This window comes from Nesoenas mayeri (assembly GCF_963082525.1).
Source record: "Nesoenas mayeri genome assembly, chromosome: 38".
NCBI classification, from domain to species: domain Eukaryota; kingdom Metazoa; phylum Chordata; class Aves; order Columbiformes; family Columbidae; genus Nesoenas; species Nesoenas mayeri.
Window position 1 is genome coordinate 308,597 of NC_137579.1, and position 19,295 is coordinate 327,891.

The window sequence follows — 19,295 nt, forward strand, 5'->3', positions numbered from 1 at the left end:
CCCCATAGGGTGCCCCCCATTGAGTTCCCACCCCATAGAGTGACCCCCCATTGACTCCCCATTGGGTTCCCACCCCCATTGGGTCCCCCCATTGACTCCCCATTGAGTTCCCACCCCTATTGGGTCCCCCCATTGAGTTCCCCATTGGGTCCCCCACCCCCATTGGGTCCCCCATTGAGTTCCCCATTGGGTTCCCACCCCCACTGGGTCCCCCCATTGACTCCCCATTGAGTTCCCACCCCTATTGGGTCCCCCCATTGAGTTCCCCATTGGGTCCCCCACCCCCATTGGGTCCCCCATTGAGTTCCCCATTGGGTTCCCACCCCCACTGGGTCCCCCCATTGAGTTCCCCATTGGGTTCCCACCCCCATTGGGTCCCCCCATTGAGTTCCCCATTGGGTTCCCACCCCCATAGGGTGCCCCCCATTGATTCCTCATTGGGTTCCCACCCCATAACTTCTCCCCTATTGAGTTGCCCATTGGGTTCCCACCCCCATTGGGTCACCCCATTGAGTTCCCCATTGGGTCCCCACCTCAATTGGGTCCCCATTGGGTTCCCACCCCCATAGGGTGCCCCCCATTGAGTTCCCACCCCATAGAGTGACCCCCCATTGATTCCCCATTGGGTTCCCACCCCCACTGGGTCCCCCCATTGACTCCCCATTGAGTTCCCACCCCTATTGGGTCCCCCCATTGAGTTCCCCATTGGGTTCCCACCCCCATTGGGTCCCCCATTGAGTTCCCCATTGAGTTCCCACCCCCATTGAGTTCCCCATTGGGTTCCCACCCCCATAGGATCCCCCCATTGATTTCCCCATTGGGTCCCCCACCCCATAGGGTGCCCCCCATTGGGTCCCCACCCCCATAGGGTGCCCCCCAGCGCGTCCCCCCCTAACTCCCCCTCCCCCCCCAGCCATGCGCCTCCTCGCCCTCCTCACCATCACCCTCACCCTCCACCGGCCCCACGGCGTCCCCCCGGCCCCCACCCAGCCCCACGCCATCCGCTTGGAGGGCGACTTAACCTTGGGGGGCCTGTTCCCCGTCCACGCTCGGGGCCCCCCGGGGGTGCCGTGCGGGGGGGTCCGCAAAGAACAAGGGATCCACCGATTGGAAGCCATGTTGTACGCCCTGGATCGGGTCAACGGGGACCCCCGGCTGCTCCCCAACGTCACTTTGGGGGCGCGGATCCTGGACACGTGTTCGAGGGACACGTACGCGCTCGAACAAGCCTTGGCCTTCGTTAGTAACTTCGTCACGGCCGCCGCGGGGACGGGGGGACAAGGGACGTGTCCCGATGGGTCCCCCCCCCGGCGCCCCCCACCCGAAAGGTTGGTGGGGGTCATCGGGGCCTCGGCGAGTTCGGTGTCCATTATGGTGGCCAATGTGTTGAGGCTCTTTGCGGTGAGTTTTTGGGGGGGGGTGGGTGTGTCCCCATGTCCCTCTGTCCCCATATCCCCATGTCCCCCTGTCCCCCTGTCCCCATGTCCCCATGTCCCAGTTGTCCCAGTGACCCAATTGACCCCAATGACACAATTGTCCCCATTGACCCAATTGACTCCATTGACCCCAATGTCCCCATTGACGCCAATGTCCCCAATGTCCCCATTGACCCCAGTGTCCCCATTGACCCCAATGACCCCATTGACCCCATTGACCCCAATGTCTCCATTGACCCCAATGTCCCCAATGTCCCCATTGACCCCAATGACCCAATTGACCCCAATGTCCCCATTGACCCCATTGACACCAATGATCCCATTGTCCCCAATGCCCTCGTTGTCCCCAATGACCCAATTGACCCCATTGACCCCAATGTCCCCAACGCCCCCAATGTTCCCATTGACGCCAATGTCCCCATTGACACCAATTGACCCCATTGACCCCAATGACCCCATTGACCCCAATGACCCCAATGTCCCCATTGACCCCATTGACCCCATTGTCCCCAATGTCCCCAACGCCCCCAATGTTCCCATTGACACCAATGTCCCCATTGACGCCAATGTCCCCATTGATCCCAATGACCCAATTGACCCCAATGCCCGCATTGTCCCCAACGCCCCCAATGACCCAATTGACCCCAATGACCCAACTGACCCCAATGCCCTCATTGTCCCCAATGCCCTCATTGTCCCCAATGACCCAATTGACCCCAATGACCCAGTTGATCCCAGTGTCCCCAATGCCACAATTGACCCCAATGACCCCATTGTCCCCAACGACCCCATTGTCCCCAATGCCCTCGTTGTCCCCAATGACCCAATTGACCCCATTGACCCCAATGTCCCCAACGCCCCCAATGACCCAATTGTCCCCAACGCCCCCATTGTCCCCAACGCCCCCATTGTCCCCAGTGACCCAACTGACCCCAATGCCCTCATTACCCTCGATGACCCCATTGACCCCAATGACCCCATTGACCCCAGTGACCCAATTGACCCCAATGTCCCCAACACCCCCAATGCCCTCATTATCCCCAATGTCCCCATTGACCCCAATGACCCAATTGACCCCATTGACCCCAATGTCCCCATTGACCTCAATGTCCCCATTGACTCCAATGACCCAATTGACCCCATTGCCCCCAACGCCCCCATTGCCCCCAACACCCCCATTGCCCCCAACGCCCCCAACACCCCCATTATCCCCACCGCCCCCATCGTCCCCATTGTCCCCAGATCCCCCAGATCAGCTACGCCTCCACGGCCCCTGAGCTGAGCGACCCCCGGCGCTACGAGTTCTTCTCGCGGGTGGTGCCCCCCGACTCGTGCCAGGCCCGGGCCATGGTGGGGGTCGTGCGGGCCCTGGGCTGGAGTTACGTGGCCACCGTGGCTTCCGAAGGGAGTTATGGGGAGAGCGGGGTCGAGGCCTTTGTGCAGAGCTCCCGTGAGGCCGGTGGGTGCGCTGGGGGGGACTGGGAGGGACTGGGAGTCACTGGGATTAACTGGGAGGCATTGGAAGGCACTGGAATGGACTGGGAGTCACTGGGATGTACTGGGAGGGACTGAGAGGGATTGGGAGGGACTGGGGGGACTGGGGGGGAATGGGGGGGACTGGGAGGGACTGGGAGTCACTGGGATGTACTGGGAGGAACTGGGGGGGAATGGGAGGGATTGGGAGGGACTGGGGGGGACTGGGACCTAATTGACCCCATTGACCCCAATGTGCCCATTGACCCCATTATCCCCAATGACCCAATTGACCTCAATGACCCAATTGACCCCATTGACCCCATTGACCCCAATGTCCCCATTGACCCCATTGACCCTATTGACTCCAATGTCCCCATTGACCCCAATGACCCCATTGACCCAATTGACCCCATTGACCCCAATGTCCCCATTGACCCCAATGTCCCCAATGTCCCCAGTGTTCCCATTGACCCCAATGTTCCCATTGACCCCAATGTCCCCATTGACCCCATTGACCCCATTGTCCCCAATGCCCCCATTGTCCCCAATGCCCCCAATGTCCCCATTGACCCCAAAGTTCCCATTGACCCCAATGACCCAATTGACCCCATTGACCCCAATGTCCCCATTGACCCCAATGTCCCCATTGACCCCAATGACCCAATTGACCCCAATGTCCCCATTGACCCCAACAACCCAATTGAACCCATTGTCCCCAATTGACCCCAATGACTCAATTGACCCCAATGACCCAATTGACCCCAATTTTCCCATTGACCCCATTGACCCCAATGTCCCATTGACCCCAATGACCCAATTGACCCCAATGTCCCCAATGACCCAATTGACCCCAATGACCCAATTGACCCCAATGTCCCCATTGACCTCAACGACCCAATTGACCCCAGTGTCCCCATTGACCCCAATGACCCAATTGACCCAATGACCCCATTATCCCAAATGACCCCATCGTCCCCAACACCCCCATTATCCCCAATGACCCAATTGACCCCAATGTCCCCAATGACCCAATTGACCCCATTGACCCCAATGTCCCCATTGACCCCAGTGTTCCCATTGACCCCAATGTTCCCATTGACCCCAATGCCCCCAATGACCCATTGACCCCAATGACCCAATTGACCCCATTATCCCCAATGTCCCCATTGACCCCAATGACCCAATTGACCCCAATGTCCCCAATGCCCCCATTGTCCCCAATGCCCCCAATGACCCAATTGACCCCATTGACCCCAATGACTGGGAGGGACTGGGAGGGAACCGGGAGGGACTGGGGGGGACTGGGATGGATTGGGAGGGACTGGGAGGGACTGGGAGGAACTGGGGGGCACTGGGATGAACTGGGATGGACTGGGGGGGACTGGGAGGCACTGGGGACACTGTTGACCCCTCACCTACCGCAGCTTCATAACCGGGCTGTAGGGGTCTAGTACTGGTGCCTACTGGTTTATACTGGTCTGTACTGGTTTCTACCGGTCCGTACTGGTCCATACTGGTCTGTACTGGTTTATACTGGTGCAGGGGGGCTCTGCATCGCCCAGTCCATCAAGATCCCGCGGGAACCGGCGCCCGAGGAGTTCGCCAAGGTGGTGACGCGGCTGATGGAGACGTCGACGGCGCGGGGGGTGGTGCTGTTCGCCAATGAAGACGACATCCGGTGAGACCAGTATAGACCAGTATAGACCAGTATAGACCAGTATGAGCCACTATGGAGCGTTAGGGAACAGTATGGAGAAGTATGGACCACATAGACCAGTATGGGAGACATTGACAGCACAGGGGGTGGTGCCGGTCACCAATGGGGATGATATCTGGTGAGACCAGTATGGACCAGTATGGACCAGTATAGACCAGTATAAACCAGTATAGATTAGTAGGGATCAGTATAGACCGGTATAGAGAAGTACGGACCACATAGACCAGTATGGGAGACGTCGACAGCACAGGGGGTGGTGCTGGTCACCAATGGGGATGATATCTAGTGAGACCAGTATAGACCAGTATAGACCAGTATAGACCATAGTCCCCTCCCAGTCCCCTCCGAGTCCCTCCCAATACATCCCAGTCCCTCCCAGTATAACCCAATATGGTCTCCAGTCCCTCCCATTAGATCCAAGTAGATCTCAGTACATCCCAGTATGGTCTCCAGTCCCTCCCAGTATAACCCAGTACATCCCAGTATGGTCTCCAGTGCCTCCCAGTACATCCCAGTACGATCTCCTTTCCCTCCCAGTATATCCTAGTAGGGTCTCCCATCCTTCCCAGTCACTTCCCAGTCCCTCCCAGTACATCCCAGTATATCCCAGTATGGTCTCCAGTGCCTCCCAGTGCCTCCCAGTAACCCCAGTGTCCCTAGTACAGGTGCCTCCCAGTAGATCCCAGTACATCCCAGTATGGTCTCCCATCCCTCCCAGTCACCTCCCAGTATATCCCAGTATGGTCTCCCGTCTCTCCCAGTCACTTCCCAGTCCCTCCCAGTATATCCCAGTATGGTCTCCAGTCCCTCTCAGTATATCCCAGTCCCTCCCAGTCCCTCCCAGTCCATCCCAGTATATCCCAGTATGGTCTCCAGTCCCTCCCAGTCACCTCCCAGTCCCTCCCAGTCCATCCCAGTATACCCCAGTATATCCTAGTATGGTCTCCCGTCTCTCCCAGTCACTTCCCAGTCCTTCCCAGTATATCCCAGTATGGTCTCCAGTCCCTCTCAGTATATCCCAGTCCCTCCCAGTCCATCCCAGTCCATCCCAGTCCATCCCAGTATGGTCTCCAGTCCCTCCCAGTCCCTCCCAGTCCATCCCAGTTCCTCCCAGTCCATCCCAGTCCATCCCAGTATGGTCCCCAGTGCCTCCCAGTCCCCTCCCAGTCCCTCCCAGTCCATCCCAGTCCATCCCAGTATGATCTCCAGTCCCTCCCAGTCCCTCCCAGTCCCTCCCAGTAACCCCAGTATCCCCAGTGCAGGCGCCTCCTGGAGGCTGTGGCCGCTGCCAACCTCTCGGGCCACTTCGCGTGGGTCGGATCCGACAGTTGGGGGGCGAAACCGGGGCCGGTTGTGGGGCTGGAGGACGCGGCGCGTGGGGCCATCACCATCCTGCCCAAGCGCCTCAGCGTCCCCGGTGAGTCCCGCTATGGGGCAGCCCCATAGATCTATGGGGCAGAGTTGTGGATCTATGGGGCAGCCCCATAGATTGACCCATAGGACCCTCAGGGGGGGTCCCAATAGCCCCCAAAGGGGTGTGGGGAGGGTCTTGTGTTACCATCCCATGTCATCTTCTATGGGGCAGCCCCATAGATTGACCCATAGGACCCTCAGGGGGGTCCCAATAGCCCCCAAAGGGGTGTGGGGAGGGTCTTGTGTTACCATCCCATGTCATCTTCTATGGGGCAGCCCCATAGATTGACCCATAGAACCATCGGGGGTGTCTCAGAAGGTCCCAAATGGGTGAGGGGAGGGTCTTGTGTCAGTTGGTTATGGGGCCAGACCCATGGATCTATGGGGCAGCCCCATAGATTGACCCATAGAACCATCGGGGGGGGGGGGTCCCAGAAGGTCCCAAATGGGTGAGGGAAGGGTCTTGTGTCACCCGCTTATGGGGCCAGACCCATAGATCTATGGGGCAGAGACACAGATCTATGGGGCAGCCCCATAGATTGACCCATTGAACCCTCCGGGGGGGGGGGGGGGGGGGGGGGGGGGGTGTCCCAGAAGGTCCCAAATGGGTGAGGGGAGGGTCTTGTGTCACCTGGTTATGGGGCCAGACCCATAGATCTATGGGGCAGAGTCGTGGGTCTATGGGGCAGCCCCATAGATTGACCCATAGAACCCTTGAGGGGGGTCCCAATAGGCCCCAAATGAGTGGGAGGATGATCCCATCACCCTTCTGGGTCACCCCTTATGGGTCACCCCACAGATCTATGGGGCAGCCCCACGGATCTATGGGGCAACCCCACGGATCTATGGGGCCGCCCCACAGGTTTCGACGAGTACTTCACATCACGCTCATTGGAGAACAACCGGCGCAACCTCTGGTTCCACGAGTTCTGGGAGGAGGATTTCAACTGCCGCCTGCCCCATAGCGATATGGGGCAGCCCCACGGAGGCCCCGCTGGCCCCATCCGCAAATGCACAGGTGAGTCCCCACGGATTTGCCAGGGGGGAGCCCCACAACTTATGGGGCTCTTATGGGTCCCTGAGGCCTAACTTAGGGGTCTCTGCCCCATAAGTGTGGGGTAGAAGATCCTTCAATTCATCCCTATGGTCCATTTCGGCCTCATTTGTGTTGTCAACATCAACCCTTGGGTGCTCCCCAACCATATTGAATTGGGACTTATGGGTCCCACCCCACACTTATGGGGCGCTTATGAGTCCTTTATGTGTCCCTGGACCCCAACCTATTGATCCTTGCCCCATAAGTGTGGGGCAGAACATTCTCTAATTGACCCCAATGGCCCATTTGGATCCTGTCTGTGTCGTCAACATCAACCCAACCCTATTGAATGGGAACTTATGGGTCCCCCCCCAAACTTCTGTGTCCCCCATCAACTTGTGGGTCCCACCCCACACTTATGGGTACCTTATGAGTCCCTGATGCCCAACTAATGTCTCCCTGACCCCCAAGTGTGGGGCAGAACCATCTTCAATTCATCTCAATGGCCCATTTAGATCCTGTCTGTGTCGTCAACATCAACCCAACCCAATTGAATGGGAACTTATGGGTCCCCCCCAAACTTATGGGTCTCCCCCCAAACTTATGGGTCCCCCGTCAACTTGTGGGTCCCTTAAGGGTCTCTGAAACCAAATGTATTCATCCTTGCCCCATAAGTGTGGGGCAGAACATTCTCTAATTGACCCCAATGGCCCATTTGGATCCTGTCTGTGTCGTCAACATCAACCCAACTCAATTGAATGGGAACTTATGGGTCCCCCCCTAAACTTATGGGTCTCACCTCAAACTTATGGGTCCCCCGTCAACTTGTGGGTCCCTTAAGGGTCTCTGAAACCAAATGTATTCATCCTTGCCCCATAAGTGTGGGGCAGAACCTTCTCTAATTGACCCCAATGGCCCATTTGGATCCCGTCTGTGTCGTCAACATCAACCCAACCCAATTGAATTGGAACTTATGGGTCCCCCCCCAAACTTATGGGTCTTCCCCCAAACTTATGGGTCCCCTGTCAACTTGTGGGTCCCTTAAGGGTCTCTGAAACCCAATGTATTCATCCTTGCCCCATAAGTGTGGGGCAGAACCATCTTCAATTCATCTCAATGGCCCATTTAGATCCTATCTGTGTCGTCAACATCAACCCAACCCAATTGAATTGGAACTTACGGGTCCCCCCCCAAACTTATGGGTCTTCCCCCAAACTTATGGGTCCCCCGTCAATTTGTGGGTCCCTTAAGGGTCTCGGAAACCCAACCTATTGATCCTTGCCCCATAAGTGTGGGGCAGAACCTTCTCTAATTGATCCCAATGGCCCATTTGGATCCTGTCTGTGTCGTCAACATCAACCCAACTCAATTGAATGGGAACTTATGGGTCCCCCTCCAAACTTCTGTGTCCCCCACCGACTTGTGGGTCCCACCCCACACTTATGGGTCCCTTATGAGTCCCTGATGCCCAACTAATGTCTCCCTGACCCCCAAGTGTGGGGCAGAACCGTCTTCAATTCATCTCAATGGCCCATTTAGATCCTGTCTGTGTCGTCAACATCAACCCAACCCAATTGAATGGGAACTTATGGGTCCCCCCCCAAACTTATGGGTCTCACCTCAAACTTATGGGTCCCCCATCAACTTGTGGGTCCCTTAAGGGTCTCTGAAACCCAATGTATTCATCCTTGCCCCATAAGTGTGGGGCAGAACCTTCTCTAATTGATCCCAATGGCCCATTTGGATCCTGTCTGTGTCGTCAACATCAACCCAACCCAATTGAATTGGAACTTATGGGTCCCCCCCCAAACTTATGGGTCTTCCCCCAAACTTATGGGTCCCCTGTCAACTTGTGGGTCCCTTAAGGGTCTCTGAAACCCAATGTATTCATCCTTGCCCCATAAGTGTGGGGCAGAACCGTCTTCAATTCATCTCAATGGCCCATTTGGATCCTGTCTGTGTCGTCAACATCAACCCAACCCAATTGAATTGGAACTTATGGGTCCCCCCCCAAACTTATGGGTCTTCCCCCAAACTTATGGGTCCCCCGTCAATTTGTGGGTCCCTTAAGGGTCTCGGAAACCCAACCTATTGATCCTTGCCCCATAAGTGTGGGGCAGAACGTTCTCTAATTGATCCCAATGGCCCATTTGGATCCGGTCTGTGTCGTCAACATCAACCCAACTCAATTGAATGGGAACTTATGGGTCCCCCTCCAAACTTCTGTGTCCCCCACCGACTTGTGGGTCCCGCCCCACACTTATGGGTCCCTTATGAGTCCCTGATGCCCAACTAATGTCTCCCTGACCCCCAAGTGTGGGGCAGAACCGTCTTCAATTCATCTCAATGGCCCATTTAGATCCTGTCTGTGTCGTCAACATCAACCCAACCCAATTGAATTGGAACTTATGGTTCCCCCCCCAAACTTATGGGTCTTCCCCCAAACTTATGGGTCCCCCGTCAACTTGTGGGTCCCTTAAGGGTGTCGGAAACCCAACCTATTGATCCTTGCCCCATAAGTGTGGGGCAGAACCTTCTCTAATTGATCCCAATGGCCCATTTGGATCCTGTCTGTGTCGTCAACATCAACCCAACCCAATTGAATGGGAACTTATGGGTCCCCCCTCAAACTTATGGGTCTTCCCCCAAACTTATGGGTCCCCTGTCAACTTGTGGGTCCCTTAAGGGTCTCTGAAACCCAATGTATTCATCCTTGCCCCATAAGTGTGGGGCAGAACCATCTTCAATTCATCTCAATGGCCCATTTAGATCCTATCTGTGTCGTCAACATCAACCCAACCCAATTGAATTGGAACTTATGGGTCCCCCCCCAAACTTATGGGTCTTCCCCCAAACTTATGGGTCCCCCGTCAATTTGTGGGTCCCTTAAGGGTCTCGGAAACCCAACCTATTGATCCTTGCCCCATAAGTGTGGGGCAGAACGTTCTCTAATTGATCCCAATGGCCCATTTGGATCCTGTCTGTGTCGTCAACATCAACCCAACTCAATTGAATGGGAACTTATGGGTCCCCCTCCAAACTTCTGTGTCCCCCACCGACTTGTGGGTCCCGCCCCACACTTATGGGTCCCTTATGAGTCCCTGATGCCCAACTAATGTCTCCCTGACCCCCAAGTGTGGGGCAGAACCGTCTTCAATTCATCTCAATGGCCCATTTAGATCCTGTCTGTGTCGTCAACATCAACCCAACCCAATTGAATGGGAACTTATGGGTCCCCCCCCAAACTTATGGGTCTCACCTCAAACTTATGGGTCCCCCATCAACTTGTGGGTCCCTTAAGGGTCTCTGAAACCCAATGTATTCATCCTTGCCCCATAAGTGTGGGGCAGAACCTTCTCTAATTGATCCCAATGGCCCATTTGGATCCTGTCTGTGTCGTCAACATCAACCCAACCCAATTGAATTGGAACTTATGGATCCCCCCCCAAACTTATGGGTCTTCCCCCAAACTTATGGGTCCCCTGTCAACTTGTGGGTCCCTTAAGGGTCTCTGAAACCCAATGTATTCATCCTTGCCCCATAAGTGTGGGGCAGAACCTTCTCTAATTGATCCCAATGGCCCATTTGGATCCTGTCTGTGTCGTCAACATCAACCCAACCCAATTGAATTGGAACTTATGGTTCCCCCCCCAAACTTATGGGTCTTCCCCCAAACTTATGGGTCCCCCGTCAATTTGTGGGTCCCTTAAGGGTGTCGGAAACCCAACCTATTGATCCTTGCCCCATAAGTGTGGGGCAGAACCTTCTCTAATTGATCCCAATGGCCCATTTGGATCCTGTCTGTGTCGTCAACATCAACCCAACTCAATTGAATGGGAACTTATGGGTCCCCCCCCAAACTTCTGTGTCCCCCACCGACTTGTGGGTCCCGCCCCACACTTATGGGTCCCTGTGGTGCAGGTCGGGAGCGGATCGGGCGCGATTCGCCCTACACGCAAGAGGGGAAGGTCCAATTCGTCATCGACGCCGTGTTGGCCATGGCCCATGGGCTGCACAGTTTAATGGGGGAGGCCTGTCCGGGGGGGGGTCTGTGCCCCAAAATGGACCCCCCCGATGGGCGGAAACTGCTCCAGCACATCCGCAGAGTGGCCTTCAATGGTACTGGGGAGACTGGGAGGGACTGGGAGGGACTGGGAGGCGATGGGAGGGGGGAAAAGTTATACTGGGATATACTGGGAGGGACTGGGGGGGATTGGGAGGGGAGTAGGGGGCGCTGGGAGGGGGCTGGGAGGGACACGGGGGGGCTCTGGGAGACAGGGGAGACCATACTGGGTTATACTGGGAGGGACTGGGAAGCAATGGAGACCATACTGGGAGGGACTGGGAGGTGACTGGGAAGGACTGGAGACCATACTGGGTTATACTGGGAGGGACTGGGAAGCAATGGAGACCGTACTGGGAGGGACTGGGAGGTGACTGGGAAGGACTGGAGACCATACTGGGTTATACTGGGAGGGACTGGGAAGGGACTGGGAGGGACTGGAGACCATACTGGGATATACTGGGAGGCACTGGAGCCCATATTGGGATGTACTGGGAGGGACTGGGAGGTGACTGGAGACCATACTGGGATATACTGGGAGGGACTGGGAAGCAATGGAGACCATACTGGAAGGGACTGGGAGGTGACTGGGAAGGACTGGAGACCATACTGGGTTATACTGGGAGGCACTGGAGACCATACTGGGATGTACTGGGAGGGACTGGGAGGTGACTGGAGACCATACTGGGATGTACTGGGAGGGACTGGGAAGCAATGGAGACCATACTGGGAGGGACTGGGAGGTCATTGGGAAGGACTGGAGACCATACTGGGTTATACTGGCATGTACTGGGAGAGACTGGGAGGGGACTGGGAGGGACTGGAGCCCATACTGGGATATACTGGGATAGACTGGGAGGGAGCTGGGAGGCACTGGAGAGCATACTGGGATATACTGGGAGAGACTGGGAAGGGACTGGGAGGGGACTGGGAGGGACTGGAGACCATAGTGGGATATACTGGGAGGGACTGGGAGGTGACTGGGAAGGACTGGAGACCATACTGGGTTATACTGGGATGTACTGGGAGGGACTGGAAGGGACTGGAGACCATATTGGGATATACTGGGAGGGACTGGAGCCCATACTGGGATATACTGGGATAGACTGGGAGGGAGCTGGGAGGCACTGGAGACCATACTGGGATACACTGTGAGGCACTGGAGATCTTACTGGTCCATACTGGTTTATACTGTTTTTTCGTGGTTTTTTGTGCTTTTTGCTGGGTTTTCTGGTCCATACTGGTGCGTACTGGTTTATACTGGTCTATACTGGTTTCAGGCAGCGCGGGGACGCCGGTGACGTTCAACGAGAACGGGGACGCCCCCGGGCGCTACGACATCTTCCAGTTCCAGGGCGGCAACGGCAGCGGCTCCTATAGGGCCGTGGGGCAGTGGGTGGAGGGGCTGCGGCTCTGGGTGAGACTGGGAGCACTGGTTTATACTGGGAGAGGGGCTGGGGTAGACTGGGAAGCACTGGGAGGGACCCAATGGTCAACTGGTGGGACCTTCGTGGTCAACTGGGGTCTCAATGGTCAACTGGTGGGATCTCAATGGTCAACTGGGGTCTCAATGGTCAACTGGGGTCTCAATGGTCAACTGGTGGGACCCCAATGGTCAACTGGGACCTTCATGGTCAACTGGTGGGCCCCTCCAGTCTACTGATGGGACCCCAATGGTCAACTGGTGGGACCTCAATGGTCAACTGATGGGACCCAATGGTCACCTGGGATGTCAATGGTCAACTGGGACCTTAATGGTCAACTGGTGGGACCCAGTGGTCAACTGGGATCTCAATGGTCAACTGATGGGATCTCAATGGTCAGCTGGTGGGACCTTCATGGTCAACTGGGACCACCATGGTCAACTGGTAGACCCTCAATGGTCAACTGGGATCTCAATGGCCAACTGGTGGGACCTCAATGGTCAACTGGTGGGACCTTCATGGTCAACAGGGACCTCAATGGTCAACTGGTAGACCCTCAATGGTCTACTGGGATCTCAATGGTCAACTGGTGGGACCTCAATGGTCAACTGGTGGGGCCCAATGGTCAACTGGTGGGACCTTCAATGGTCAACTGGGGTCTCAATGGTCAACTGATGGGACCTTCATGGTCAACTGGGGTCTCAATGGTAAACTGGTGGGACCTAATGGTCAACTGGGACCTCCATGGCCTACTGGGATCTCAATGGTCAACTGGAAGACCCTCAATGGTCAACGGGGGACCTCAATGGTCAACTGGTAGACCCTCAATGGTCAACTAGGACCTCCCCAGTCAACTGGTAGACCCTCAATGGTCAACTGGTGGGACCCAATGGTCAACTGGTTGGACCCAATGGTCAACTGGTGGGACCTTCAATGGTCAACTGGGATCTCAATGGTCAACTGGTGGGACCCAATGGTCAACTGGGACCTCAATGCCCAACTGGCATCTCAATGCTCAACTGTTCCCTCCGTAGCCAACCAATGGCCTTATCCTCCAGATGGGCGTGTCCTCACCACCCCCCCCCTTCTCCCATAGGCCGAATCCCTCGACTGGGGCACCAACAGCTCGTCCCCTCCCCCATCGGTCTGCAGCCTCCCGTGCGGCCGCGGCGAGAAGAAGACGCCGGTCAAGGGCGTCCCGTGTTGTTGGCACTGCGAGCCCTGCAGGGGGTACCTGTACCGCGCCGACGTCCACACATGTCACCCATGCCCCGCCCACCTCCGCCCCACCCCCGACCACACCTCCTGCCGCCCCACCCCCGTCTTACGCCTCCGTTGGGGCGACCCGTTGGCCGCCGTCCCCTTGGCGTTGGCCACTTTGGGGTTGGTGGCCACGGCGGTGGTGTTGGTGACCTTCGTGAAGCACCACGAGACGCCCATCGTGAAGGCGTCGGGGCGGGAGCTGAGCTACGTGTTGCTGGCGGGGATCGCCATGGTCTACGGGATCACGTTCGTCATGGTGGCCGAGCCGGGGGTTGGCGTGTGCGCCGTGCGGAGGCTCTTCCTGGGGGCGGGGATGACGTTGAGTTACGCGGCGTTGCTCACCAAGACCAACCGGATCTACAGGATCTTCGAGCAGGGTGAGGTGGGGGGGGTGGGGTGGGGTTGGGGGGCAGGAGGTGGGGTTGGGGGTCAGAAGTTGGGTTTGAAGATTGGAAGTTGGGTTTGGGGGTCAGAAGTTGGATTTGAAGACCCAAAGTTGGGTTTGAAGACCAAACATTGGGTTTGAAGACCCAAAGTTGGGTTGGAAGATCAGAAGTTGGGTTTGAGGGTCAAAAATTGGGTTTGAAGACCCAAAGTTGGGTTTGAAGACCAAACGTTGGGTTTGAAGATCGAAAGTTGGGTTTGGGGGTCAGAAGTTGGGTTTGAGGGTCAAATGTTGGGTTTGAAGGTCGTAAGTTGGGTTTGAAGACCCAAAGTTGGGTTTGAAGATCGAAAGTTGGGTTTGGGGGTCAGAAGTTGGGTTTGAGGGTCAAATGTTGGGTTTGAAGGTCGTAAGTTGGGTTTGAAGACCCAAAGTTGGGTTTGAAGACCAAACGTTGGGTTTGAAGATCATAAGTTGGGTTTGAAGACCAAACGTTGGGTTTGGGAGTCAGAAGTTGGGTTGGAAGACCCAAAGTTGGGTTTGAAGACAAAAAGTTGGGTTTGAAGGCCCAAAGTTGGGTTTGAGGGTCAAAAGTTGGGTTTCAAGACCCAAAGTTGGGTTTGAAGACCAAACGTTGGGTTTGAAGACCCAAAGTTGGGTTGGAAGATCAGAAGTTGGGTTTGAGGGTCAAAAGTTGGGTTTGAAGGCCAAAGGTTGGGTTTGAAGACCCAAAGTTGAGTTTAAAGACCCAAAGTTGAGTTTGATGATCAAATATTGAGTTTGAAGACCAATGGTTGGGTTTGAAGACCAAAAGTTGGGTTTGATGATCGAATATTGAGTTTGAAGACCAAAGGTTGGGTTTGATGACCCAAAGTTGGGCCTGAAGACCAAAAGTTGAGTTTAAAGACCAAAAGTTGGGTTTAAAGACCAAAAGTTGAGTTTAAAGACCAAACGTTGAGTTTAAGGACCCAAAAGTTGAGTTTAAAGACCCAAAGTTGAGTTTGATGATCAAATATTGAGTTTGAAGACCAAACATTGGGTTTAAAGACCAAACGTTGGGTTTGAAGACCAAACGTTGGGTCTGAAGACCAAACGTTGGGTTTGAATATCAGAAGTTGGGTTTGGGGGTCATAAGTTGGGTTTGAAGACCCAAACGTTGAGTTTGATGCCCAAAACTCGCGTTTAAACACCCAAAGTTGCTTTCAAAGCCAAAACGCTGCCTTTGAAAGCCCTAAAGGACTCCCCCAACCCCATATCCCCCCCAATTTTAGGCAAACGCTCCGTGACCCCCCCACGCTTCATCAGCCCCACGTCCCAACTGGCCATCACCTTCACCCTGAGTGGGTTGCAGCTGGTGGCCGTGGCCCTTTGGCTGGTCCTGCGCCCGCCCCACGCGCTGATCGACTACGATATGGGGCGCACCCCCGACCCCGAAGACGCGCGGGGGGTCCTGCGCTGCGATATGGCCGAGGGGGGGACCTTGGCGTGCTTGGCTTACGCTCTCCTGCTCATGGTGACCTGTACGGTCTACGCGGTCAAAGCCCGAGGGGTCCCCGAGACCTTCAATGAGGCCAAACCCATTGGGTTCGCCATGTACACCACGTGCGTGGTGTGGTTGGCCTTCGGGCCCATCTTCTTTGGGGCGGCGCGGTCGGCTGAGAGGGTGAGGGGACATTGGGGACGTTGGGGACATTTGGGGGGGTGGGGGGTTTGGGGGGTTTGGGGGTAAGTGAGTGGTGGAGGTTTGGGGGGGGATAAGAGGTTGGGGGTTAACGGGAGGTTTGGGGACAACCAAGAGTTTGGGATCAACCAAGAGTTTGGGGACAACCAAGAGGTTTGGGGGCACCAAGAGTTTGGGGACAACCAGGTGATGGAGGTTTGGGGACAACCAGGAGTTTGGGGACAACCAAGAGTTTGGGGACAACCAAGAGTTTGGGAACACCAAGAGTTTGGGGACAACCAGGAGATGAAGGTTTGGGGACACCGAGAGTTTGGGGTCACCAAGATGTTTGGGGTCACCAGGAGGTTTGGGGACAACCAAGAGGTTTGGGGACACCAAGAGTTTGGGGACAACCAGGTGATGGAGGTTTGGGGACAACCAGGAGTTTGGGGACAACCAAGAGGTTTGGGGACAACCAAGAGTTTGGGGACAACCAGGAGATGAAGGTTTGGGGACACCAAGAGTTTGGGGTCACCAGGAGGTTTGGGGACAACCAGGAGATGTGGGACATGGGACTTTGGGGGGGGTCAAGAGTTTGGGGTCACCAGGAGGTTTGAGGGGAACCAAGAGTTTGGGGGGACTTGGGGGGACACGAGGAGGTTGGGGACACCCCGATAGGGGGGAGGTGACACTTGTGCCCCCCGTTGTCCCCAGGTGCACGTGCAGACGGCCACGCTGACGGTGTCCATGACGCTCTCGGCCTCGGTCCCCCTGGGTCTCCTCTACGCCCCCAAAGTTTACGTCATTTTACTGCACCCCGAACGCAACCAACCCCGCAGACCCCGAAACGACCCCCCCCCGTAAGGGACCCAGGCATCCGGGGGGGACCCTGGCATCCGGGAGGGGACCCAGGCGTCCGGGAAAGCGACGTCCCCCCCCAAAATCTATTGAGTTGTTGTTGTAATTAAAGTGTTTGTGCAGCCGGACGCCTGGGTCCTTTTTGTTTTATAATGGGGAGGTGGACGCCTGGGTTTGTTGGGGGGGGGTTAGGGGGCCCGGATGCCTGGGTCCCATTTTTGGGGGAGCAAAAGGGGGAATTGGCGCAAAATGGCGCCGAAATCACCTCAAAACACAAAATGGCGGCAAAATCACCTCAGGGTCAAAATGGCCCCAAAATCACTTCAAAACACAAAATGGCGGCACCAATTTGGGGGTTTTTAGGTTTAATTTAATGATATAATGGAGGAAAATGCACAAAAAAAGTGATAAATGTGGGAATTATTGATTAACAAAGTGACCCCCAAACGGCCTCAAAATGGCGGCGCCTGAGTCACCTCAGGGGCAAAATGGCGCCAAAATCACCTCAAAACACAAATTGGCAGCCCAAAAGGCACTGATTTTGGGGGTTTTAGGTTTAATTTAATGATATAATGGAGGAAAATGCACAAAAAAAAGTGATAAATGTGGGAATTATTGATTAACAAAGTGACCCCCAAACTGCCTCAAAATGGCGTCAAAATCACCTCAAAACACAAAATGGCGCCAGAATCACCTCAAAACACAGATTGGCAGCCCAAAAGGCACCAATTTTGGAGGTTTTAGGTTTAATTTAATGATATAATGGAGGAAAATGCACAAAAAAAGTGATAAATGTGGGAATTATTGATTAACAAAGTGACCCCCAAACCACCTCAAAATGGCGTCAAAATCACCTCAGGGGCAAAATGGCGCCAAAATCACCTCAAAACACAAATTGGCAGCCCAAAAGGCACCAATTTTGGGCTTTTTAGGTTTAATTTAATGATATAATGGAGGAAAATGCACAAAAAAAGTGATAAATGTGGGAATTATTGATTAACAAAGCGACCCCCAAACCGCCTCAAAATGGCGGTGCCTGAATCACCTCAGGGGCAAAATGGCGCCAGAATCACCTCAAAACACAAATTGGCAGCCCAAAAGGCACCAATTTTGGGCTTTTTAGGTTTAATTTAATGATATAATGGAGGAAAATGCACCAAAAAAGTGATAAATGTGGGAATTATTGATTAACAAAGTGACCCCCAAACCGCCTCAAAATGGCGGTGCCTGAGTCACCTCAGGGGCAAAATGGCGCCAGAATCACCTCAAAACACAAATTGACGGCACCAAGGGAAGCAATTTTGGCTTTTTAGGTTTAATTTAATGATATAATGGAGGAAAATGCACAAAAAAAGTGATAAATGTGGGAATTATTGATTAACAAAGTGACCCCCAAACCGCCTCAAAATGGCGGCGCCTGAATCACCTCAGGGGCAAAATGGCGCCAAAGTCACCTCAGGGGCAAAATGGCCCCAAAATCACCTCAAAACACAGATTGGCAGCCCAAAAGGCACCAATTTCGGGGGTTTTAGGTTTAATTTAATGATATAATGAGGAAAATGCACAAAAAAAAGTGATAAATGTGGGAATTATTGATTAACAAAGCGACCCCCAAACCGCCTCAAAATGGCGCCAGAATCACCTCAGGGGACAAAATGGCGGCTCCGGAGGCACCAATTTTGGGGTTTTTAGCCTCGATTTCATGATATAAGGTGAGTGAACATTTAGAGTGGCCATAGGGGGCTCTATAGGTGTCCCTCTATAGGGACCCTGGGGGCTCAAGAGGCTGTAGAGGGGGAGTCTATAGGGGCTATAGAGGGTTCGGGGCCCCTGGGGGCTCTATAGGGACCCAGAGGGATCTATAGGAGCCTGGGGGTGTCTCTATAGGGGCTATAGGGACCCTGGGGGCTCTATGGGGACCCTGGGGCCTCTATGGGGGCCATAGGGGGTGTCTATAGAGACCCGGGGGGTGGGCTATAGGGGCTATAGGGACCCTGGGGGCTCTATGGGGACCCTGGTGGGGGGTCTATAGGGGGTGTGGGGGGTCCCTGGGGCTCTAAGGGCTCTATAGGTAACCTGGGGGATCTATAGGGCTATAGGGGGTGGGGGTCCCTGGGGGGGTCTATAGGGACCCTGGGGGAACTATAGGAGCCCAGGGGGGTCTATAGGGGCTATAGGAGGCGGGGGGGTCCCTGGGGCTCTAAGGCCTCTATAGAGACCTGGGGGGGTCTATAGGGACCCAGGGGGTTCTATAGGGGGTGGGGGGTCTATAGGGCTCTATAGGGACCCAGGGGGTGTATGGAGCATATAGGGGGTGAGAGGTCCCTGGGGCTCTAAGGGCTGTATAGGGACCCTGGGGGATCTATAGGGGCTATAGGGGGTGGGGGTCCCTGGGGGGGTCTATAGGGACTGGGGGGGGTCTATAGGAGCCCAGGGGACTCTATAGGGGCTATAGGAGGCAGGGGGGTCCCTGGGGCTCTAAGGCCTCTATAGAGACCTGGGGGGGGTCTATAGGGACCCAGGGGGATCTATAGGCGGTGGGGGGTCTACAGAGCTCTATAGGGACC

The 19,295-nt window shown here is 55.2% G+C and overlaps 1 protein-coding gene across 1 annotated transcript; it reads left to right on the top strand.

The window, feature by feature from the left end:
- Nucleotides 1-915: 915 nt before the first annotated feature.
- Nucleotides 916-16,734, top strand: LOC308051358 (metabotropic glutamate receptor 6-like; the record flags this gene model as incomplete). The annotated part of the gene is made up of 10 exons (XM_080361739.1): nt 916-1,401; nt 2,679-2,895; nt 4,455-4,590; nt 5,892-6,046; nt 6,905-7,060; nt 11,000-11,197; nt 12,422-12,558; nt 13,662-14,205; nt 15,482-15,873; nt 16,585-16,734. The coding sequence occupies 10 exons, from the start codon at nt 916-918 to the stop codon at nt 16,732-16,734; spliced, it is 2,571 nt and encodes an 856-aa protein (XP_080217865.1).
- Between the last annotated feature and the right edge of the window lie 2,561 nt (nt 16,735-19,295).